Here is a 24,803-nt window from a genome sequence, read left to right as displayed (position 1 = left end):
CACTCTAGCTGCTGTGTACCAATTCCTGGAGCTGGGGGCCCACACCCTCCCACGGCTCCCCTCAGCGTGATGTCACACAGCCACGTACCCCCAGCCCCAAGTCCTCAATCCCCAGCCTGCGCAGTGGCCCCCATGGCCCCTGCTTGTCCTCACCACTGGTGGGTTCTGACCCGTGGGCACTGGTAAGCTTGGAGAGCACCATGCAAAACGGGACAACAGCCCTCGGTCCACTCACGTGGCTGCCGGGTTGATGTACTTGCCCACCCCCTGGCGGTACGTCTGGGGGCCCTGGCTCCCCGGCTTGGGCTGGCTTGTTTTCACTGTGCTTTCTGGGGCCACCTCCTCGAGCTGCGTCTTCTTCCGCTCCTCAGCAATCTGTGAGGGAACAGGACAACAGCTGGCCCGGAGCTCCTCAGGCTGGGCAAGTTCCCCAGAAGCCCTGCCCACCTGGTGGCTGAGGCCCCCTCACCTGAGCGTCAGCCTCCTCGTAGGGGTCCACAAACACCGTGGTGGAGTCAATGCGGATCTCCTCCTAGCAGCAGAGGGAGGCAAATGAGGGGCCGGCAGAAGGCAGCAGGCCCCTCCTAAGCCACCTGCCTGATGCCAGGCCTGAGCAGCGGTCCCTCTACTCTCCCTGAGTACATACCTTAGGGCGGTCAGTTTTGGGGTCACTCTCCACGTTCTCCATGGCTGTCAGTGTGTCAAAGCCCCCAACAACCCTGCGGCAGGGGGACAGGGGTACTCTGTGCTGCAGGCAGTGAACCCCCAAAAGCCAAGTCCCTGTGGCATGCCAGGAAGAAGGGCAGAGGATGGGCCTGAGAAGGTCCCATAGGGGTGAGGGCCATGGCCCAAGGAGGAGGGGCTGAGGGGAGAGGTAAGAGCAGGGCCAGTGGGCCACCTGGCTTGTTCAAAGTTTTATTGGGACGTAGCCACACCCATTGCTTCTATGCTAGTGCCTTTGGCGCTACAGACAGCTGAGCTGAGGGTTGTGACAGACCATGAAGCCAGGAAACTGGAAATACCATCCGGGCCTTCACAAAACAAGAGGACAGAGAACAAACATGGACCAGACTTGAGAACTGGAACCATCCAGAGGAGAGCCTGAGGGGGGTGAGTTCAGGGAGGGCAGCCGGCCAGAGGGGGCTAGAGCTCCTCTCAGCCAGCAGGTCTGCATGGCCATGACCGTGGCAGTGATGGTGATGAGGGCAAATGAGCATGGAGCCAGGCGAGGGGGAAAGGCAGTGAGAGGGTCCCACTGGGGAAGAAGCCCACCCGCACCCCAGACCTCAGCAGCAGCTTCTCTTACCGCCCGAAGATAGTGTGCTTCTTGTCAAGGTATGCGCAGGAGCGGAAGGTGATAAAGCTGGGCAAGGAAGAGAGGGCATCAGGACGAGCGTGCAAGCTCCCCCACCCAGCCTGACTTGGGTCATGGCTTCTGGGCACAAACCAGGCGTCCTCGTCCCTCAAGAGCTATTCTGGGAAGCTGGAGCTCACTCGCGTGTGTGGCCTTCATGCCCTGCCCGTCCAGGGGACCAGGACCCCTGGCTCCCCAGGAAGAGGCCCAGGGCACAGCTGCCTGGGAAAGAGCAGGAGAGGCTATGCCTCCAGACCCGGCTACTGCCACCTCCTGTCGGGCAGACACTGCCAAAGCCTGCAGGGAGAGGCTGCTGGGGGAGTGAGTGGCTGGGGAAACTGGACACCAGAGCCCACACCAGTGTGACACCAGCTCAAGGAGCAGGGACTCTGAACTGGAAGAAAGGACACGAGCAGGAAAGGGAGCAAAGACACTGAGGAACATGGGTAAATACCCATAAACACTGACCAAGTAAATTTTTACATCTAGTTTGGTATAAAAATGAGTGAAATTTAAATGCCTAACTATACTAATGTGAGATGGTAGAGCTGGGGGGCCAGGACTGGAAGGATCTGTCTGGGAGGGAGAGAGACAACTAGTAACTACAGACTTTAAATAAATCTACTTAAGTGACACATCTAACTTCCAAATCAGGAGAAAGAAATGAAAAATATTTTTTATTTTTTTTAACATTTATTTTTGAGACAGAGAGAGAGCATGAACGGGCGAGGGTGAGAGAGAGGGAGACACAGAATCTGAAACAGGTTCCAGGCTCTGAGCTGTCAGCACAGAGCCCGACGCGGGGCTCGAATTCACAGACCGCGAAATCATGACCTGAGCCAAAGTCGGCCGCTTAACCGACTGGCCGCCACCCAGGTGCTCCGAAAAATATTTTTTAAAAGGGTGACTAGAAAGCACAAATGAAGGTAACAGAAAGCAATCCAGACACCATCTGGAAAGTGAGGTATGCACTTATGACTGTCAGGCTGAGGTAAAATAGTCCCCACTCCAGCATGTGCTGTTAGAAAGACAGCCCCAAGACTTCAAGGATCTAGAAAGCTCCAAGTTAAAGGATGGAAGGAGATGTTTAACAAGAGATGGAGGCAAAAGCATTCTGGGGCAGATCCCGGTGCATAAGGGCATGAGGCCACACCCCTGGAAGTGGTGCAGGCCGGGCAGCCTGCTGGGACACGGTGCGATGCCACCCACATCCCCGACAACCCACAGCATGCACACACGCACACACACCTGGCAGGGACGGAAGGCTGAAGCACATTCCTCCAGGGACAGCACTCCCTTGGGGCCCACCAGGTCTGACCCAATGACAAGGCCAGCGGGCAGGTGTCCACAGACGTCAAAACCCACAACTGTGCAGACCTTAACTCTGGCCACCGAGTGGGTCACTCACTACCACTCATTTCTAACACACATGGGGAACCTTAAAAGGGAATGAAATAGTCCCAAAGAAAAAAAAGGAAACAGAAAAACAATGAAAGGGCAAAGACATAATAGAAAGGAAGTCTCAAATTAGTTCTTTGACCTAAGAAGAAAGTGCCGTCAACATATACAGACTCAAATGTCTTCAGGGTGGAGAGCAAGACGCGAGGCTAAGAAAGGAGAGAAAGAGAAGAGAAACAGGAAGAAGCCATTAAAGATGGAAACTGAGGGAACTTACATGAAGTAAAAACAGAGAAGCCTTTCGTGAGCCATTAAGGAGAGTGGGAAAGGAGATACGGTGAGCAACAGGAAAAGAGATGCCATGGAAGCAAGTTTGGAAATCTAGACATGGACCAGTTACATTCTGGCAAAACAGAAACGTGGGCCAGTTGGCCCACGGAGTGGAATCTGACTAAGGAATTAGAGTGAATGATCTGCAAAAGCTGTCCTTCACAAGCTAACTGAACAAGCAGCTGACTCCAATCTAAGTTTAACCACCCCAGGCTATAAAGTGAGGGCAGGCTCACTGTGTAGGCTGCACCCTCTCAGACTCTGGTCCCACCAAACCAGTTCTGACAAGCCACACCTGGCTCCAGAAGATAGATAGTGGCACATGGTCTAAAACAGTGGTCGTCGGACCATCATTGCACAGCAAGGACCAGACCGGGTTTACTCCAGAACAAAGGATTGACAGACAGCAAGGCTGGTCAGCCCAGAGGATACATCCACAAATTCCAGGAGGAAAGGAAAACCATAGGACCATAGTAACAGATGCTAAGAGAAAAACATCTGGAAATGCCACAGTCTCTCCAAAAAAGTAGGCCCCAAAACAAATCTGATCAGATGGCAAAACAGCATGTTACGCCCACTCCTCTCCTTACAGGCCTATGAAGTGACTGATGTTCACACTAGAAGAGAAGACAGAACACCACCTTGTGCTGATAAACGTGAGTATCTAGAAAACCCAAGACACTCTTAACAAAAACTATCTGAGTTATAAGATGATTTGATAAAGTAGCTAGATATAAAATAGACTTTCTCGGGGCGCCTGGGTGGCTCAGTCGGTTGAGCATCCGACTTCAGCTCAGGTCATGATCTCATGGTTTGTGAGTTCGAGCCCCGCATCGGGCTCTGTGCTGACAGCTCGGAGCCTGGAGCCTGCTTCGGATTCTGTGTCTCCTTCTCTCTCTGCCCATCCCCTGCTTGTGCTCTGTCTCTCTCTCAAAAATAAATAAATAAATGTAAATAAATAAATAAATAAAATAGGCTTTCTCCACATGCGCAACAGAATTGGAAAAGAATTCTCATTACAAAAATATCACAAGTCATAAAATCCTTAATGAACAGGCTTATCCAGGAAGGCAGGGAGCCCAGGTGAAGAAAACTATAAAGCCACATTAAAAGATATAAAACACAGCCTCACAGAATGTCAAGACACATTCATAAATGGAAGAGGTCATACATCTATCCTTCCAAACTATCAACATCACATCACTCCAATTAGAACCCCCATAGTCTGCTGTAGATAAAATGATCTTAAAATCTGGGGTGTGTGGCAGGCTCAATCGGTGGAGCATGCACTCTTGATCTTGGGGTTTTAAGTTCAAGCCCCACACTGGGTGTACAGCTTGAGAAAAAAATAAAATCAGGGCACCTGGTGGCTCCATTGGTTAAGCGTCCAACTTTGGCTCCGGTCATGATCTCGTGGTTTGTGAGTTCGAGCCCCACACTGGGCTGTCTGCTGTCAGCACAGAGCCCACTTTGGATACTCTGTCTCTCTCCCTCTCTGCCCCTCCCCTGCTTATGCACGCTCTCTCTCAAAAAGTCTTTTTTTTTTAATGATTATTTTTGCGAAAAAGATCACGCGCATGCACACGCACACAAGTTGGGGAGAGGCAGAGAGAGGGAGACAGAGAATCCCAAGCAGGCTCCACACTGTCAGTACAGAGCCCAACTCGGGGCTCTTGGTCCCATGACCCTGAGGCTCAAGACCTGAACAGAAATCAAGAGTCAGATGCTCAACCGACTGAGCCACCCACGTGCCCCTGTATTTTTAAGAGCTTTTTAGTCATTGACATTCCAGATGTTTTTCCCAGGTATTTTCCATTTGACAAGATCCCAGATAATATTTTGTTTTAATGTTACTTTTTGAGAGAACAGGGGAGGGGCAGAGAGAAAGCGGGGCAGAGACAAAGTGGGGCAGAGCATCTGAAGCAGGCTCTGTTCTGAGAGCAGAGAGCCTGAGGCCGGGCTCGAACTGTAAGTTCAAGATCATGACCTGAGCCGAAGTTAGACACTCAACGGACTGAGCCACGCAGGCACCCCTGCCGTTGACTCACCTCTAATATGAGGGTGCCCATCAGAGCCCCTGTCAAGTGTGCCTGGTTGGCCCCAGACACCACGGGCACAGTGGAGAAGGGGGTGCTGGGACTGCCTGGGCCCCAGGGTGTCCTCTCTCAAGGGAGGCCCCTTTTGTATCCTGATGGTCCCCTAGTTTAGGTGACTCGTTCCAGGTGATTTTCCATAAATCCTTTACATCCTAAGCCAGGGCCCTCCTGCTGAGTGCTTCCTACAGAGAAGGTGCTCCTCCAGCAGGTGTTCTGGGAGAGGCCCAGCTCCTTTCCCCACCTCCTCCCAGGCACGTGTTACATCCTTGTGTAAATCAGGGCCTAATTCCAGATTATATATACATATGCACACACAAACTTCCTCATAAAAAGTGAGCAAAGAGGAAAGAGTTGACAAAGAACAAGCAGAAACTAAAGACTTTTAAAAATCAGAAACAATGAAACTCAGTGAACTCCTCCAGCTCCCAAGAGAGGGAATGATTGAGGCCAAGCGAAACCCTGCCTGGCTGGGCACCCCCATTCTACCCAGCTGCACGGCTCTGCGGGGGAATCCCATCAAACGTCCAGGAAAGCCACCACTCCTGCCCCGCTCGATGCCACCATCATCGGCCCCCACATTGCACAGACCGATCTCCCCTGCCCTGCCAGCCCCATTGTGCAAGGCTCCTCCGGAAAACTGTCTTGCCGCTGCCCCACAGACATCCCCCACCCCTGTCCCTCCCAGGTTGAGTCTGGCTGTTCCCCTTCCCACACTCACTTCCGGTGGGCCCTCACCCCTCGCCTTTTCATCTAGACCAGGGTGGCCAGGTCTTTACTTCCAGCTCATTCTCACCCCCTTGGCTGACCCACTAGGACCAGGCTGAGTGTCCCAAGCATCTCACACCTCAATGCTGCAAGCAGAATTCTCACACCCTCACTGGGTCTCCCCATTTCCAGAAATGCACTACAAGTTCTAGCCGCCCCTGCCCCCCATCATGCACTCTCCCCACAGCCCGGGCCAGCCACACCCACACCCGCATCTGCCTCCTACAGCCGCTCTGGGTCTCTGTGTAACCACCCATGTCTATTCTTTCATGAGCACATACAAAGCACACACACTTGGGGGGTGGGGGAGTGGTGAGTCTCCCCCCGGAGTGCTGCCCACTTTCTGGGTGGGATTCAGGTAGTGTATGCTCTCTAGGGCAAAGCTGAGAGGGAGGACCCACCCACAGCTGCCGGCTGACTCACAATTGAGACTTGTTGGTGTTGGGCCCTGAGTTGGCCATGCTGAGGATACCCCGGCCCGTGTGCGAGAGGTTGGGCCGGAATTCATCTTTGAAGGGCTTTCCCCAGTACGACTCCCCACCTGGAAGAGAAAGCAGCATGACTGGCAGTAAGAATGACTGGGTCCCAGGCCAAGTGCAGCCCGAAGGACGAAGCCCAGCTCTGGAAATGTGTGTTGAGTCCCAAGGGGCACTGCTGCCAAGTACCTCAGAGGGCAGCCCTGGCCCCGAGGGACCCTCATCACTATCTCCCCACGGACTCCTCCCAGCCCCCAGGTCCTTCAGAGCCCCTACATGGGGCCAGGTCCCTAGTACAAGGAGTAGAAGGTGAAAACCACAGGTTATTACTGCTCACACCACGTGGGGTGAGGGAGTGGCCCAGGCCCAAGGAGCCAACAGGCTGAAGGGTTCAAGAGGCAGCAAGAAGGCAACATGTTGCTTTTCATCCTCTAACCAGGCCTTACAACCATCTCAAAATGAGAAAAATGAGGGATGTGCTTGAGGTCACACAGCAAGCTGGTGGCTGGTCTGTCAGATTCCACATCTGGAGCTCTCAGCACAGCCTGCACCCACCTACCCCCTCGCGGCCTATGAAGCAGCCAAAGCTGCCACGGTGGCCCCCATACTAGTACCTACCTGTGCCTGTGCCAGTGGGGTCTCCCCCCTGGATCTGTGAGAAGACAAGAAGCCAGTCAGCAAGCTGTACCCCTGAGCCCGAGGCCCTGCCTGGCCCTCCTGCCACCGTCCACCACCACTGGCTGAATGAACTCCCCACCTGCCAGGGGGCTCAAGGGAGTTCTGGGTGAGGACAAGGCCCTCCCAGGCCACTTCTCTGCACAAGCCTAGTGTGGCCAGGCTGGGGACTCTTAGGGGTCAGCCTGCAGGCTCTCTGCCCTGAAAAAAAGGGGCTCATAGGAATGACTCCCAGGAGTCACCTGCAGGACTCACACTGGCCAGGAGTCACAGGGCCCCTACAGAGAAGCAAGTCTTTGGCCAGTGCTGACTCTTGTCACTCACCACAAAGTTCCTGATGGATCTGTGGAAGATGGTGCCATCGTAATACTGCTTCTTGCAGAGTTTGATGAAGTTTTCACAGGTTTTTGGTGTCTACAAAATAGCCCAGATACTTCTGTGAGGCAAGGAGCAACTGATGCAAGGATCACAACTGCCACCCAGGGCCCTTACCATGCAGGGGCAATGGTCTGTTGCCCAGCCCAGACATGGTAAAGAAGGACCTGTGAAGCTAAATGACAAGACACTTGTATCTGCCGTGACCCTAAGCCAGGGCCGTGGAGAGACACTTGAACAAGTGGGGGGCAGGGGTGTGTGTGTGGAGCCTGACCCCTTTCGTGTGAAGGTTGTGCACGCAACTGCTCAGAGCACGGACCAAGGAAATGCAGTGCACCGCTAACAGGGTCCCTAACAGAAAGGGAGGTGGGGGCACCATACTTTCTGGAGACCAAGTAGAATTTTGTACCACGAGCATGTGCCAAGTGCAGCTATGTATTTAAGACCCTGGCAAGGGCCTGGACTTAGGTGGAGGGGATGGCAGCCACCTACCATGTCACAGTGCAGCTCCAGGTTGAGGTCGCCCTTGTTGGTGTGCAGCCGCACATAGCCCTTCTTCTTCACAAACTGGTAGCGCAGCACATCCTCATCGATGGCAGCTGCAAACCGAGGCCAGAGCTCTGTGCTGCCCTCCATCTCGGGCAAGCCCACCCCACACCAGACTCTAGGGCCGGGGACGCAGCCCCAGCTTTGGGGAGAGCCCAAGAGTCTTCCTGGTCTGAGCATAGGCTCACAGGGGCCACAGTGGCAGGACAGGGTGAGTGTACAGGTAGAGGGATGAGGAAGGGCTCAGAGGTTAAGGAGGTACTAGAAAAGCCTGGACACAGCAGGCTAGGAGGGGCAAAGGGGATGGTGGGGACTTGGCAGGCTGAGAACACAAGAGGAAGGGGCGTGGGGACAGTGCCAAGGTGGGACGTGGGCTGGAGCCCAAGGCAGGGCAGCCCCGGCAGGTGGAGGGAGGACCTTCTACTCCCGGCCTGGCCCCCCGGCAGCCTCTGCCATCCCGGACAAACATACTTTCCAAAAGGGCCTATGGCTGCCTGACCATGCCTGAGTTGCCTAAGCACCCATGAAGGCCAGGCACGATAGAGTGATGCTCAAGGGGGCGCCCTGCCCTTGGACGCTGTTAAGCAGCACTGCTGGAGATGAAGGTGCAAAGGCAGCTACCTGCTTCGTGCGTAGTCTCTGGAACCATGGCAGTGGAGGTGAAGGAGGCGCTGACCTTGCCGGTGGAATAGTGCGCCTGGAGAGGAAACCACATGGGTGCATTAGTGGTGCCCTGAGAGGCTGGGGCCCCACTGCTCAGGCCCTGCTTGGTGCCCTTCCTCCAAGAAACTGTCCATGGCCGCCGCCCACAGAGCCCAGCAGGGACCTCCTGGGGGCTGGGCCCTCTAAGAGCTCACGGACTGAGGGGACCGAGCCAGGGTGCTCGCAACACAGGGCCCCGCCTGTGCAGAAGGCTGAGGCTGAGCTGGCCAAGGCTCTCATGTAAACTGAAACCCTGGAAGTAAGTAGAAACTGGTCACCTCTGGTATTCACAGTACCAGGGACTCTAGTTCTTTTGCAAATGTTTCAACTTTTTACAGTAAACACACTGCCTTTTTAATCAGGAAAAAATAAACCCCAATAGGTTTTATTTTTATCTAAGACAGTGGGAAAAAAAAGATTTCTCCCCATTAGAAGGAAATACATCAAAATACTAAGCACTGTTGTTTTAGAGGAATGGGATTATTAACCACAACCTTTCTTTTCTTACTTTTGCAAATTTTTCTGGATAATTCTTTAAGGATGGAGCCTCAGAGCCCCCTCTGTCCCCTTCATCCCCCATAGCCCTGCCCGAACAGGCCATGTGTGGCCTCCAGCACCCCACCTGCCATCCCCAGCCTCCTGAGGCCCATTTTCAATGCAGCCCTCCTATGGGCCTCCAAGGGGCACGTGGGCTCTGAGGGGTCCTGGCCACCCCTCTCCAAGTGTATCCCAAGGCCTCCATGAGTCCCTTCACCAAGACCTCTGAGGGGCTGAGCTGCGCAGGCTGGCTGAGCTGGCAGCTGTGTGGCCCTCTGCCTACTCACAGCATTCAGCTTGTCCACTTTCTTCTTCTCTGGGACTTTCATGGTGGCAGCCAGAACCTCGTCCCCTTTGAACTCTTTGTAGAGCTCCTGCAGCGTCTCTCGGGTCTCGGCGTTTGTATTTTTCAAATAATAAGATGGGTCCTGTTTGGCCTTTTCTTCATCTATAAAACAGCACAGTGGCCCTGATCAGCTGAGCCCCCAGCAATGTCCCCAAATGTGCACGACAGGGACAGGAGGCCAGAGCCTGCTGTAATAGTGGAAGCCCAGGCTAGGACTTAGGCTGGGTAACCTGAACCTCCATCACAGTGACGCTTTCCTGGTAGCTATGATGAAGAAAAGGGTGTGCAGAGGGAGAGAGAGCGAGGAAACGGCTCACAAGGGTACAAGTCAACCCGCCCACAGTGTTCTCCACAGTCGGCTCTGGTCTGTCCCCAGCCGTGACCTGGCCCCAGTGGCTCATACACAGCCCTGCACCAAATGACACTGGGAGCAGCAACCAACTAGCTGAGCAGAGGCCACAGTCACCACCCCTCACTGACTACCTATTCCCACAATGAGAACAGAGCCAATTTCTCTAAGAAGCGAGTGGAGGACCTGGGAGAGGAAGCGGCCTAGAAGGGCCATGGAGCTGGGTGTTGAGTGGGGAAGAGGCGGCAGCCAGGCCTCCATGGCATGAGGCGGTGGGCACCAAGGATACTGGCCCCAGCTGGGACGCCCACAACAGGCCCCCTGTGGGCAGGCATGGGCCAACAAGGTCCTACCAACTTCAGCACAGAAGCTAAGTGTAGCCAGTCTAGGCTTGAGCAAGACTCCTGGATGCTCCAGCCCCAGGAAGGCGAGGGCTTTACCCAGAAAGCACTGGCACCCAAACCCCTGGTACCCAGACCAGCTGCCGTTGCACCTACCAGGATCTGTTATTTTTATGTTATTCTTCACATGAAAGAAGTTGGAGACATTGAATTTGTCCAAATTGGTGGGGTCCTGCAGCAAAAAGAACACACACAGCACAGTGAGCCAGGCAGCAAGGCAGGCAGGTGGCCTGAGTGCTGGGGTTGGGAAGGAGAGGCCAGTGGCAGCACAGAGATCTGGGGTGTCGAGCAGGGAATGGAGGGTGGGTGTCAGGGGTCAGGAGAGGGCTCTGCCTGAGCACTGCCAGGAGCAGGGGTGGGGTGGGGACAGTGATATAAATGGCTAGCTGCTCTCCAAACTGTGTCCCCTTCTCCCTAGCACACGGAAGATGAGCATGTCTCGCATCAGGCAGCCATGGGACGGATGGAGTTTCGTGGAGGGGATGCAGGCAGAATGGGGCACCCATCTTAGCCTCCCACATGCCACACCCCACGCTCCCTTCGGCTGGCTGCCACAGACCCCTTGGTGCCTCAGGTCCTGGTGATAGCAAGCCTACACTGTGGGACGGAATGTGCACGGACCTCCGATGAGGACAGGACAAGCCCTGGATGGGAGGGGTCCACAAAGTCCACCCCTGGTTTCTAAGTCCAGGTCTTTCAGGAACCCACTCTCTGACACTCAGAGGCACACCCTAGCCCTACGCTCACCACTGGGGTAGAGCACACACCAGCCCATCCTTTCCCACTTGGATACGGAGATGGCTCTGGGGCAGAGAGGAGCGGCCTTGACGTAGCAAGGGAAGGCACTGGAAGAAGAGATGTGAAGCGGCCTCGTGAAGGCCCAGGCTGACAGAGAGCAGGGGTGCTGCCAGGAGCTGAGGGCAGCTGGGAAACAGCAGGCAGGTTACAGAGCCTGGGTGGAAAGGTGGGGTTGGCAGAGGGGTGCCACGGTCCCTCCTGGGAACAGCAGTGGGAAGGGGACACCCACCTGGAGGGTGATGATGTCCTGCCGAGAGAAGGGCTCGTCTGTCAGCAGGTCTCGGAAGTTCTTGGCCTTGATATTTAGTTGCTCCACTGCCTACAGCCAAGAGAGAGCCCACTGTTACAGTGCTGGCCCCAATGCTGGCACCAGGAGCCTGGAGCCCACCCAGATGACAGCGCCATCTCAGAGGTGAGGAAAAAGACGGGACCCACCAAGGGCTCACAGCAGTGGCCCCACCACTGAGGGCGGAGCTTGATGAGCCTGAAAGATTCAAATTCAGCCATTTGAGCAAAGCTCACCAAAGGACACTCTTATGATACACATCTTATGTCAATACGAAGGCTCAACAAGGCCAGCCATGCATCTCTATCAAAGCTCTTCCACCAAACCTGTGCACTCTTTGGGCAAAAGTGACCCCTGGAGCCCCTAGGGTGGCACTGGCCACCAGGACCCTGCCAACAGCTGGTGACAGGTCTGATAACATCTCAGGGAGGGTTTCCCTGCAACATGGGGCCCACACCCTGCTCTGTACCCTGTGCTGGCATACCCAGAGCAGGAGGACAGGTATGGAAATCAGGGCCTCCTCACCCTCACACTTGCCCACCAGCCTGCATCTGCTCCTCCTGGGGACTCCACCAGGACGCGGTGGAGGGGGGCTCCGTGCTCCCCTCAGCCCCAGGCCTGCCCTCAGAGTACAGGTTCCCTTCCAGGGCCCGGTCAGTGAAGATGAAGATGGTGGGAAGGACCCCTGGGGTACAAAAGAACTGGCCAGGTTTCAGGTCTGGAGGCTGCAGGAAGGGCACACCTCTTCCTGTCTGTGCTGACAGCTCTCAGAATGTAGGCTCCACGGGGACAGGCTGTGCCCACTGCACCCAGTGCAACCTTAACGCCAGCCCAGGGTTTCCCTGGAGCATACACCCAAAGAGCCTGCATGGGACACAGTTCCCAAGAACCCACCTCATAGGTATAGACATTGCCCGTGGTCTTGACAGCTACGATGTGGGTGTTGTTGGTGAACACGGTGAATAGCACTGGGCAGTGGTACTTTCCTAGAAAGAAGGCTCATCATCAGGGAAATACAAATCAAAACCACAATGAGATACACCTCACACCTGTCAGAATGGCTAACATTAACAACTCAGGCAACAACAGATATTGGTGAGGATGCGGAGAAAGAAGAACCCTTTTGAATTGCTGGTGGGAATGCAAACCGGTGCAGCCACTCTGGAAAACAGCGTGGAGGTTCCTCAAAAAATTAAAAATAGAACTACCCTACGACCCAGCAATTGCACTACTAGGTATTTATCCAAGGGATACAGGTATGCTGTTTCGAGGGGACACATGCACCCCCATGTTTATAGTAGTGCTGCTGACAATAGCCAAAGTATGGAAAGAGCCCAAATGTCCATCGATGGATGAATGGATAAAGAAAATGTGGTGTATATATATGTGTGTATACACACACACACACACACACACACACACACACAATGGAGTATTACTCGGCAATCAAAAAGAATGAAATCTTGCCATCTGCAACTACATGGGTGGAACTGGAGGGTATTATGCTAAATGAAATTAGAGAAAGACAAATATCATATGACTTCACTCATATGTGGAATTTAAGATACAAAACAGATGAACATAAGGGAAGCAAAAATAATATAAAAACAGGGAAAGGGAACAAAACATAAGAGACTCTTACTTTTTGTTTTTTAATGTTTACTTATTTTTGAGAGAGTGAAAAAGATAGAGCATGAGCAGGGGAGGGACAGAAAGAGAGGGAGACACAGAATCCAAAGCAGGCTCCAGGCTCTGAGCTGTCAGCACAGAGCCTGACGCGGGGCTCGAACTCACAAACCACGAGATTATGACCTGAGCTGAAGTCAGATGCTCAACCAACTGAGCCACCCAGGCGCCCCTAACATAAGACACTCTTCCCCTAACATAAGACACTCTTAAATACAGAAAACAAACTGAGGGTTGCTGGAGGGCTTGTGGATGGAGGCATGTGCTAAATGGGCAAGGGGCATTAAGGAGAACACTTGTTGGGATGAGCACTGGGTGTTATATGTAGGGGATGAGTCACTGGACTCTACTCCCTGAAATCATTATTGCACTATATGCTAACTAACTTGGATGTAAATTATAAATACATAAATAAATAATAAATGAATGAATAAATGAGAGAAAGAAAGAGGAAGGAAAGAAGGAAGGAAGGAAGGAAGGAAGGAAGGAAGGAAGGAAGGAAGGAAAGGGAAAGAGGGAGGAAGGGAGAGAGGGAGGGAGGGAGGGAGGGAGGGCGGATGGATGGACGGAAGGAAAGACAGGAGGGAGGCAGGGAGGACACGCAGAGACCAGAGAAAGGCCCAAGGTCAGAGAAAAGGAGGAGGCAAAACTCTGTGTCAGCATGCCCAGAGTGGAGACCCAGAGGGACAGTCAGATACTCAAGCCCCCTCCTCCCACTCCACTGGGAAACTCCTAGTCATTCTGCAAAACCCAACCCCTACTTGGCCTTCCTTGGAAGAGTCTGCTCTGTCAGCCCCCAACCCACTGCTAACTATCACCACCCTGGCCCCATCCTCCATCTCAGACCTTGCCACATTCCATCACCTATGTTACTGCAACAAACTCCCATTGCCCTCCCTGCCCCTGCCCTGCCAACTCCGCACCAGGCAGCCAGGAAGCCTGTTCAAGTAAGTCTCAACAAATAAACTGAGAAAAAAGGGCAGGAGAATATTTGCAGATTAAGAGACTTAGATATCAAAGACACGGATTTGTGTGGACTTAAAAAAAAAAAAATCTTGATTTGAAAACTTAAAAAAAAAAAAAAAAAAAGGAATGCATTCCAGAAATTTGACCACTGGCTGGATGTTTGACAATACTAAGGAATTCCTGTTAATTTTTTAGGTGGGATGATGGTAGTATGACTAGTTTTGGAGTCCTTATCTTTTAGAGATACACACTAACGTACTTAAGCATGAAATGATACAGTACCTGATATTTGCTTCAATATCACCTATGCACATGGCAGCACAGATAAAATCAGACAGCCCTGAGTGGATGGGACTGAAGCTGGGTGATGGATGTGGGGCAGGGGATCACCATACTAATTCTACTTTAATGTGTCTGAAGTTTTCAATTAAAAACAAAGCAAAAAGGGCACTCAGTCATTTGAACATCCAACTCTTGATTTCAGCTTGGGTCATGATATCACAGTTCATGGGTTTGAGCCCTGTGTCAGCGTGGAGCCTACTTGGGATTCTCTCTCAGTTTCTCTCTGTCCTTCCCTCGCTCGCTCGCCCACACTCTGGTTCTCTCTCTCAAAATAAATAAACATAAAGAAAGAAAGCAAAGAAAGGTGCTTACTGGTCAAAACTGTTTAAAAAAAACAAACAGGTGAAAGGTCAAACTTGTCTTTTCCTCTCTGGCTGGTATCTGAGAGTCCTGTGGCTGCCTGGACCCTGCATGACTGCCCGGCACCATCCCCAACCCTAACCCCTCTGACTGAAGCCCCTGCTTCCACCCCTTGTACTATTCCAGCAATAATGGACTGCTCAGGGCCTTTGCACTGGCTGTGCCCCCTGCCTGGAATGCTTTCCCCCACATTTCCACAGGCCTCCTCTTTCATCAGATTCCCACTCAAATCCTATCAGTGTTTTCCTAGGAGTCTCTTCCTTCATCTTTAACTTTGGTTGGTGGTAGAAGCAGCATCTGACACACTAAGGTGATCTGTTTTCCAGTTTCCTCCCTTGCCATTCCAGAAGCTTTTATTCCAGAAGGGATGTAGCCTATTCTGCTCTCTGCATGTGGTAGGTGCTCAGTAAATATTTGCTGAATGAGAGACACACTGTGGGCCTCTCTAACTCAGCTGATCTCAGAGAGGAAGATCTACACCACTTGGCTACTGGTCCCTGACCTCCAGGGACTGTCCACAAAGCACTGTGCACACTCACTCATTTACAGCGAACTAGCACCTATTGTGAGCCAGGATCTGGGGTGAGATAGGACTGCCCGGTCCCAGCTTCACGTGTTTCAGCATCTCCCCAAAATGTACGTTACTGGTTAGCAGAGACAACCCCCACCATGGCATCTATATGGGCCAAGAGAACTGTGCCAGGCCCACAAAGAACCAAGAGCAAGGTTGGTACCTGTGGGGGTCACCTCAACTCTGGTATCTGATGAATAAGAATGGTGGAGGGAGGGGCACCTGGGTGGATCAGTCGTTGAGTATTTAACTTTGGCTCAGGTCACGATCTCGCGGTTCATGAGATCAAGCCCGGCATCGGGCTCACTGCTGTCAGCACAGAGCCTGCTTCAGATCCTCTGTCCCTCTCTTTCTGCCCTTCTCCACTTGCACTTTCTCTCAAAAATAAACAAACATTAAAAACAAAACAAAACAAAAAAAAGAATGGCTGAGGGTGCAGAGAGATATAAAGCAGGAGGACCCCAGGGCTGGGGTGGGCTTTACAACCAGTGGTGAGGAGAAGCCCAGACTAAGAGCTGCCTGGTGAATCCATCACACTGCCCATACCTACTGCCCTGGGCCTCAGTCTGAGCAGCTTCTGGTTCCAGTGATGAGCAGACCAGCGCCTCATCCAGACAGGGTCCATGCCCACAGGACCCAACTATACACACAAAGGCCACCAACAACCCTCACAGCCCCACTGCCCTTGCGGGAAGAAATATCCCACCCACCCCCAGCTTTAAACAACTTGGACCTTTAAGGAAAAATTATACATCTTTTTTTTTTTTTAATTGGGGTAAAGTACATATAAACCTTTGCTACTTTAATCATTTTATAATTTTAAGTAACCTCTACTGCCAACATGGGGCTTAAACTCAAGAGTCATGTTGTCCATTGACTGAGCCAGCCAGATGCCCCTACATCTTTGAAAAATTAAGTGCCTGGGATGGGGTGCCGGGGTGGCTCAGTCAGTTAAGCACCTGACTCTTGATTTCAGCTCAAGTCATGATCTCATGATTCAGGAGACTGAGCCTCGGGTCAGGCTCTGTGCCAATATGATGGGGTCTGCTTAGGATTTTCTCTCTCCCTCTCTCCCTCTCTCTGCCTCTCCCTCACTCGCACATGCTCTCTCTGTCTCTCTCTCAAAAATAAATAAACATAAAAAAGAAAAAAAACATGTCTGGCTTGATCAGAAAGGAATGATGGATTCTGCAGAGATCTTGGTGAGAGACAGGGGCTATGGGGTCTGTGGGCCAATTTTTGAATTGGGTGTCAAAGGGATCACTCACCTTCGTTGTTCTTTGCAAAGTTCAGCTTGATCAGGGACCTCCCATCCAGCTTCTAGAAGGAAAATAATTAATAATTAGTAATAATGAATAAGTGGCTGATGTGAAGAAATGCTGAGGCTATGAGGCTAGGTGAAGCAGAGACTGGAGGTCTCTGACCAAGCAAGCCTTTACAGCTACAGGCAAGAGGAAAAGCCACACAGGTGCTGACCCAAGGCCCCCAGGACACAGAAGTAACCTGGAGAAGATGGGCTGTACAACCCAGGCTCTAAGTGGGCAAACTGAACTGCTCACAGGGGCAGACCCCCAGCTAGAGGTGGAGGCTGAGTGTGGAGATTTGTTTTATACTTCTCAAATGTTCAGACATTTTTATTATGAGCACTGATTACTTCTGAAGCTAAAAAATGTGTGTATTTCTTCTTATCTGGGTGGTGGATACAGAGGTGGGCACCTACAATTTTGCTGTATGACTATTTAAAACAGAATATTAAAAAGTGGGGGGAAAGGAATCAATATACCCAAATGCTGAGTGATTGTGATGGGATCCTCTATTTTCCAAAGTTCCTGCACTGTCTGCAGTTTACCTCTTCTGTGGGAAACTTTACAATAAAACAAAGTCCAGGCAGCCAGAGGAAAAATGCTGCCCCAGTGTGGGAGGGCTGGGTTGGAGGCAGTGAAGGGGGCTGTGGAGACCCCAGAAGGGGAGGCAAGGCTGTGCACCTAGGAGCACCTGAGGGCCCACAACCTGGCAGCCTCTGACCACTCTGGTGTGGGCCCAACCCTGACTACCTAACGCACAGAGAAAACGCTGGGTGGGCATCCCTGGGCCAGGCCCCCATGTCCTCACCCTCCTGAGTGGCCAGGCCACATGCGAAGCCTTGTGAGGCCACTGCCTGCTGGCCAGCCCACACTTGTTCCTCCACAGCTGGTTTCATTCCTTCCTTTGCCACTCAATGGCCCTTCTCACCAGTGCAGGTGAGCATTAGACTCTACAACAGACAACAGGGTCCCTGCTCTGAGGTTGCTCCCATCAGAAAGCCCTCCTCCTTCAGACCCAGGCACATGATCCAACCCAGAGAGACCCCATATACAACTCCTGGCGGGAGGCCAAGCCCAGGACATCTACATGTTTTGGGGGCCCTGACAAGCACCTGAGAAGCAAAATGTCCACAGTAACAATATCCACTGGGAAGGAGACAGAGGACATATGGACAAGAAAACACGAGAGGGGTCAGGGGCAGAGTGGGGCCTAAAAGACACCATTGACATCACAAAGCAGACCCTCAGCAGCAGAGGAGCCCCAACATCAGATGCTCCACTGAGGCAGAAGTGACCTTCATGTCAGGGAAGGCAATGTACCCCAAACACAAGCCAATCGCACGGGGCACAGGCAGGCAGCACAGACCCCATAGGAAGCCCCTGGAAGCCCACAGTGGCTCCCAGCAGACAGCCTCACAGAAAAACACTGCCAGTCACACTTTCAAATGACAACAAATGAGGAAGGACACAGCAGACACCTGAAAGAGAGCACTCTCCTTAGGGAGGCCAGACCACCAGCAGCACCTCAACCACCTGAGAGAAAAGTCCACAGGCTCTGGGCAGCCGGGCCCAGAACATGCACCACTGGTCTAGCCCTGTCTCATCCAAGGGCAGGGGAGCCACTCACTTGATCCAAGGGGCCCAAAGCACCCTACACCCTGTCACAAGTGCCAGAGGAGCCCAGATAGCACAGAAGGGCCTCCAGAAAACAGGTAATAAGACCTCGGCTAAGTAAAGAACCAGTGACATTTCACTTGTCCCAGGCTGCCAACCAGGACACTGTTGTGTGACATCGCTCACCCTCTCACTACCTCGCCCTCAAGCCTCACAGCAGCCAGGTCCTCCTGGGCCTCCCTGACGATGGCCTCCACTCTGCATGTTCTCAAGGGTCTCTGTCACAGAACTAGTTGGGCCACACTCAGCTTACTATCTTCTCAGTCAGGTCGGGACCTCATCCCAGCAGACAGGGTTCCAACTCCAGGCCCCTGGGCCAGCTCTCCACTCCACCGTGCCAGAACCCACCCTGCCCACCTCGTCCTCACACTCCTCCTCCTTGAACAGTCCATATTTCATCAGGTTGACCTCTTAGCCTCAAACACCTCCCTTGGACACCCTGGAGTTGACTTGTCCTCTAAAGTCCCACAGAAGTCCCCACCCTCCCTGCGGGCCCCCCTCATTCCCCCTCCACTCCAACTGCCCACCCTCACTCCGTGCTCCCAGCTCCCTCCTGCTGCCCTGCCCATGGCTCTGCTTCTAAGGGATCCACCTTCCTGCCGAAGCTGCACTGGCCCGGAGCGCCAAGCACAGGCTGGATCACCCGGTTCCACCTGTTGTCCATGGCACAGAACGTGCTAACTGACCCAGTCCTCTCAAAACGTGGCTGCACTTGAAGATTTCTACTGAGCTCTCCCCCCGCCCTGGGGACACACAGACCCTGATGTGATGGCCCAGCAAGTCCCACAGGCCCACCCTTCACAGCCATCTTGGGTCCAGCCTCTTTGTGCCACCTCCCCCGCCTCACCCTGGTCCAAACTCACATACCACCTCTTACACAGACAAGTGCACAGCCCCCTCCCTGGCTGCTTTCCCACCTTCCACCCTTGACTCCACATAGTCCTGTTTCCCACAGGGCAGCCAAAGTGGGCCTTTAGAACACAGGCAGGATCACAACACGCTTGGGCTTGAAACCCTGCCCAGCTTCCAGCACCACCCCCCAGAACAAACTCACGCTCCTCCCACGGCCTCCAAGCCTCCCCCCACCGCCCATGTGCCTCTATCTGCCACCATTTCCCCATCCCCCTCTGTCTCCAGGTCTCAGCTTCAACGGCGCTGCGCTGCTCCAGAAGTTCCCCAAGCCCCCCACCCCCAGCCTGCCTGTCGGTGAATACCTCTGCCCCCACAGCTCACGGCTCACTGGCCCTGCACACAGCACAGGTTACCACCACGCTGAATAAACGGATGCAACGATGCAAATGAAGAAATGAAGAAATGGGCCTGGGCTGCAGTGTGAGGGAAGGAGAGAGACCTCTCAGAAGAAAAGGGACCAACAGAATGTGTAAAATATAGGAACACCACAGGTTTGTGATGGAGATGTGCAGTGGGGGGCAAAAGAGGAGAATAAGCTGGAACTTGGCTCTGGGAACCTCTTCCTGAGCAATACAGAATTCATGTCATTGGACCTGTATACACGACATATAAATACCTGCTTAACCTAACTCATGATAAAAATACAAATTAAGGGGCACCTGGCTGGCTCTGTCAGTAGAGTCTGAAACCCGTGATCTTAGGGTTGTGGGTTCGAAGCCCACGCTGGGTGTAGAGATTACATAAAAATAAAATCTTAAAAAAAAAAAAAGTTAAAAAGTGTTTTCACTCTGAGGCAACAAAAATTTTTTAAAAAATTGATGATATCCATGGCTGTTGAGGGTATGAAGAAACAGGCGTTTCCAACTTCTCTGGAGGACAATTTGCCAGTAGCTACCCAAACTGAAAATACTCCCACCCTGTGACCCAGCCGTCCTAGAAGGACACTCCCATGTGTGCCCAAAGAAACGTGCACAAGGGTAGTCCCTATCTGCTGTTAGTAACAGCAGGGGACTTCAGATGTGCTTCAGCAGCACATGTCCTCCCTACAGGAGGACGCATGCAGCCACCACAGAACGCAGCAGGGTTCTATGCACCCATGTTCAGGTCTTCCAACACCCTGCGAGGGTGGGGGAGGGGGGAGAGAAAGTACAGAGGAGTTCGCGCCTGTGATTACAACCATGGCCCAAGGAAAGAAGATGTACGTTTATGCATATGCGTGTGCACGTAGGGAACATTTCTGGAAAGAAACAATGTGGGGAAGGGGGAGGAGGACAGTCCCGCTCACCATGCCTCGTGAACAGTCCTCTACTGCGCTTGCATGTACATGAAAACCACAGAACAAAAGGTCAGACAAGAGGATAGCATTCACTGGCATCACTTAAACTCCTGCCCGGCCACCTACCTCTCCATTGCTGGGGTTGGTCCCATACTTCTTAAGCCAAGGGACGATGTTACTGAAGGGAAGAGAAGAGACAGTGTCAGTAAGGCAGTCAGGTGCAGGCTGGTGAGGAGGCCACAGCTTAGGAGGGCTGCGTCCAGGTGAGGGCTACGAACAGGCTTTGCTCTACTTCACTTCTGCTAGCAGAAGCCAAGAAGAGGAGCATCCAGCCTTGACCAAGGAAGCAAGGGAGTGTTTCTGGCTTCAACACATGTCCAGGGTTTTTATTGTGGTTACATATAAACAACATAAACAAGCAAAAAAAAAAAGACATATATAAATGCTGATACGTCTGTGCAATGAGGTGCTGAGCCAGCATCAAAAATTATACTTCCAGGGGCACCTGGGTGGCTCAGTTGGTTAAGCTTCTGACTTGGGCTCAGGTCATGATATCACAGCTTGTGAGTTCGAGCCTGCTTCAATTCTGTGTCTCCCTCACTCTCTGCCCCTCCCCCGCTTGTCCTCTCTTTCTTAAAAATAAAAATAACAACAACACAAAGTGTACTTCCAGAGAACTCTGAATGACACAACTGAGTGAAAAATGGATTCAGAACTATCCTTGCAGTATTACCTCAACCATGTTGCCATAAATAACCTCACAGAAAAAGAGGAATGTAAGTACTGACAATGGTTATCCTTGACAGTGTGATTACGGTAAGTATTTTCCACATTTTCTAAAAGGAGACTAAAACACAGGAAAGCTTTAGAAGCTGGTTTATGTTGGAACATAAGACCTCAAGCATCATGTTCTCATGGTTCATGAGTTTGAGCCCCACATCTGGGTCTCTGCTGACAGCTCAGAGCCTGGAGCCTGTTTCAGATTCTGTGTCTCCCTCTCTCTCTGCTCCTCCCCTGCTCGCCCTCTGTCTGTCTCTGTCTCTGTCTCTGAAAAATTAAACATTGGGGTGCCTGAGTGGCTCAGTCAGCTAAGCGTCCAACTTTGGCTCAGGTCATGATCTCAGGGTTGGTGGGTTCGAGCCCCACATCAGGCTCTGTGCCGAAAGCTCAGAGCCTGGAGCCTGCTTCAGATTCTGAGTGTCCCTCTCTCTCTCTGCCCCTCTCCTGCTGGCGCGCTCTCAATCTCTCTCTCTCTCTCTCTCAAAAAATAAATAAACATTAAAAAAAAAAAAAAGACTAAGCAACATGCTTCAAAATACAGCACTGGGAAAGTATGTACCTAAATTATGGCTCTACTTTCATAAAGTGGAAAGTACTCAGTTTGTTAACATTCCAAAGCAGGATAGGTAGGCCAATTAGAACACTACCTCCCCACCCCCCCCACGTGTGTAGAGAGGTCAATGCCACCCCAGGCAGGGACAGCAGCATCTGCCAGCAAGGTTGCCTGCCCAGGGGTCACAGCAGCACTGCTGTCTCATCCCTAAGGCCCTGGAAGTCCCTCCTGGGTCCCCAAGAGGCCCACTCAGGTCCCGAGGTTGCCAAGACTTCAGTATGGCCTGGCGTGGCACGGCCTGAAGACACAAACCCTCCAGCTGGTCCCATACCCCCTTGCTGAGTGGGTGTCAACAACCTCACCCCTTTTGTTAGCTCAAAAGTCGAGGGCAAACTCACAGCAAGTCAAAGACGACTCCTTCGGGGGTGCAGACTGGGTAGACGAAGGGCTGCAGAGAGAGACTAAGAAAGGACAGAGTCACTCCAAGTCATACAGTGATTCCCGTGACTTCTCCCTTTGCTCCTCCCTCCTTCCCTCATTCCTGCAACAATACCAGTGCTCCTCTGCCCAGCGGGGGCTGGGTGCCAGTACAGAGGTGACCCCACAGCCCTGACCCTCAGAAGCTCCCCACACAAACCAATAAATACAAGGCAAGGGTCCCTGGAATGACAAAAGCCTGGTTCTCCCCACACTCTCTACTGTGTCATATAACACACACGTGATCACATTCAAGCCCCAAAGAGGTTGGGGGTTTGGGTTTGGGACTCCCCAAAACCTCACATAGCAGGCAGGCCATACTTTTCTACTGAAAACTACCCTCTCGCATCCCAAGAGACTCTGTGGAGCTATTGTGATCTGGGGGTGCCCTGCCTGCTCCTGACCAGAGTGTGCACACAGTTGCCCAACATTTCCAAGGGACAGGCACGTGACTCAGGCAACAGCCGATGCCCTAGGAGCCCTGGGTAAGTTCTAATACATGGATATGGGGGTAGAGGGGTGTGCAGAGATCCAGACTGCCACAAGCCATTTGCCACCTCAGGAGGGTTGGCTTTGGAAAAGGAGAGCCCACAGATGAGGGGAGACAGTACCTGGTGAGCTTCTTTATATCAATACCCTTTTTTCTTGCATGAGGTTTCCATCACTAGCCATCAAGAGCCCTGGTTGACCTGGCTTGTTTGCACCTCGGTCACCCAGATGGCACAGGCCAGTCCTCTGGACCTGGACCGCCTGGTGGCAATGGCATCACCTCCCCAGATGCTGCCCCAGAAAGCTCCCATGGGGCAACCTCACCACCTCCCCCTCTGGCCCAACCACTGCTCTAACCCAGTGGTGATCCTGGTGCTGCAGGGGACTGATGAGAACACGACCCAGCACCAAAGCAAGCTCCAAACGGCAAGACACTGCACATTCATCTTCTCCCAAATGGGCCTTGAAGGGCATATTCTCAAAGCACATTTTTACCCAGAACCCAAGGTAGTTAAAAAGTAGATGAAACACAGCTTAGAGAGACCTCTTGGAGGAACTGGAAACCAAGGACCAAAATATTTCCATAAAATCCATTCATACCCACTCTGAAGCATACTACATTCCCATGAAGGTGATGACAAAACTTGGTGGGGGTGGGGAGAAATCCAACCAATGAAGCCTGGGTCTCACTTGCTGACCCTCCCTGAGCAAGTGCTATGAGAAGGGAAAAGCCCTCACTCAGCGCTACATGGGAGCCTCTCGGAGCCGACCCAGTGGCTGCATCCCTGGCCTTCCCTGCACCCTTCTCGCCCTATGGTGTCTGGCTGACCTGCCCCAATCAGGGTGCTGGGATCACTAGTAGAGCTTTGTCAGTTCTTAAGCTCATCATGCCCAATGGGACACACACACACACACACACACAGCATGTGTCCAGGGCAAGGATGACCACAGCTTGAGCTTGGAGAAACTCAGGCCCAAACGGACCAGTGGACCTGCCCAATCCCCAAAGCCCCAATGTCTTGGGGTTCATTAATCTTAGCCCCACTTCTCCAGCAGACACACCTGTTCATACACATACCAACCACAGTGGGAAGAAGCATCTGAGTGGCTCTGCAGCTGGGTCCCTCCTCATCCTCACCAATAACCTGTGCTCGCAGGGAAGGGGGAAGGGGTTCACAGTATCATGACTGTTGCTGCTGCTGTTACTGCTTAGACTGTGGACCAAAAGTAAAGCATGAAAGACATGGGCCCGGAGTCAGGCCACCAGGTCCAAGCCTCAATGGCATCACTTCCTGGATGTGACACATGGGTGAGGGACTTCCCACTTCTAAACATTAATCCTCTCACCTGTAAAGTAGGCTAAACAACAGAGTCTACCTACCTTGGAAGGCAAGAAAGAAGCTGGAAGAAAAAATGCAAATACATAGACACCGAATGAACAGAAATATTAGTTCTTATCATTGTTAGGTCATCTTCTCTCAGTTCAAGGAAGATCTAGACAGGAGAACACAGACAGAACCCACATCTGCATCCCCAAAAATCATATTCACTGTCAAAACATGTCATTAAGTAACAGAAAACAACTAGGAGGGAAAGATAAACACTCAAAACTCTTACCTGCAGTGATCAAAAGGTAAGCGACGAAAATTTGCTTGTGGGATATCTGTTTAAGATGAAAATAAAAGATGGAAAGTTTATTCTGTAAAACACTTCATGTATGTGTTCCTACCAACAATTCAATTCCATGTTAAGAAAAAGTTCATGTGGGGGCACCTGGGTGACTCAGTCAGTTAAGCATCTGACTTCAGCTCAGGTCATAATCTCGAAGTTCGTGGGTTCGAGCCCCACATCGGGCTCTGTGCTGACAGCTTGGAGCCTGGAACCTGCTTCGAATTCCATGTCTCCCTCTCTCTCTGCCCCTCCCCCACTAGTGCTCTCTCTTTCTCAAAAATAAACAAATATTTAAAAAATAAATTAAA

At 52.2% G+C, this 24,803-nt stretch overlaps 1 protein-coding gene across 3 annotated transcripts in view; it reads right to left on the bottom strand.

Annotated features, from left to right (window-relative positions):
* The window catches only part of PPIL2 (peptidylprolyl isomerase like 2), a 30,435-nt gene that overhangs the window by 2,453 nt on the left and 3,179 nt on the right, over positions 1-24,803 (bottom strand). For all 3 annotated transcript variants that reach the window (XM_043558218.1, XM_043558217.1, XM_043558219.1), the window contains exons 3-19: positions 24,442-24,487; positions 22,257-22,319; positions 20,652-20,703; positions 16,628-16,679; positions 12,329-12,420; positions 11,378-11,467; positions 10,447-10,522; positions 9,542-9,702; positions 8,637-8,712; positions 7,962-8,068; positions 7,419-7,508; positions 7,038-7,071; positions 6,367-6,484; positions 1,307-1,363; positions 647-719; positions 470-532; positions 236-375 (exon numbers count right to left, since the gene is read on the bottom strand). In XM_043558218.1, the coding sequence (XP_043414153.1) occupies positions 236-375; positions 470-532; positions 647-719; positions 1,307-1,363; positions 6,367-6,484; positions 7,038-7,071; positions 7,419-7,508; positions 7,962-8,068; positions 8,637-8,712; positions 9,542-9,702; positions 10,447-10,522; positions 11,378-11,467; positions 12,329-12,420; positions 16,628-16,679; positions 20,652-20,703; positions 22,257-22,319; positions 24,442-24,487 (1,390 nt within the window). The remainder of the gene's footprint in view (positions 1-235; positions 376-469; positions 533-646; positions 720-1,306; positions 1,364-6,366; positions 6,485-7,037; positions 7,072-7,418; positions 7,509-7,961; positions 8,069-8,636; positions 8,713-9,541; positions 9,703-10,446; positions 10,523-11,377; positions 11,468-12,328; positions 12,421-16,627; positions 16,680-20,651; positions 20,704-22,256; positions 22,320-24,441; positions 24,488-24,803) is intronic.

This window comes from Prionailurus bengalensis, chromosome D3 (assembly GCF_016509475.1).
Source record: "Prionailurus bengalensis isolate Pbe53 chromosome D3, Fcat_Pben_1.1_paternal_pri, whole genome shotgun sequence".
NCBI classification, from domain to species: domain Eukaryota; kingdom Metazoa; phylum Chordata; class Mammalia; order Carnivora; family Felidae; genus Prionailurus; species Prionailurus bengalensis.
Note: the sequence above shows the minus strand (reverse complement) of the source record. Positions and strands in the feature narration are given on the sequence as shown.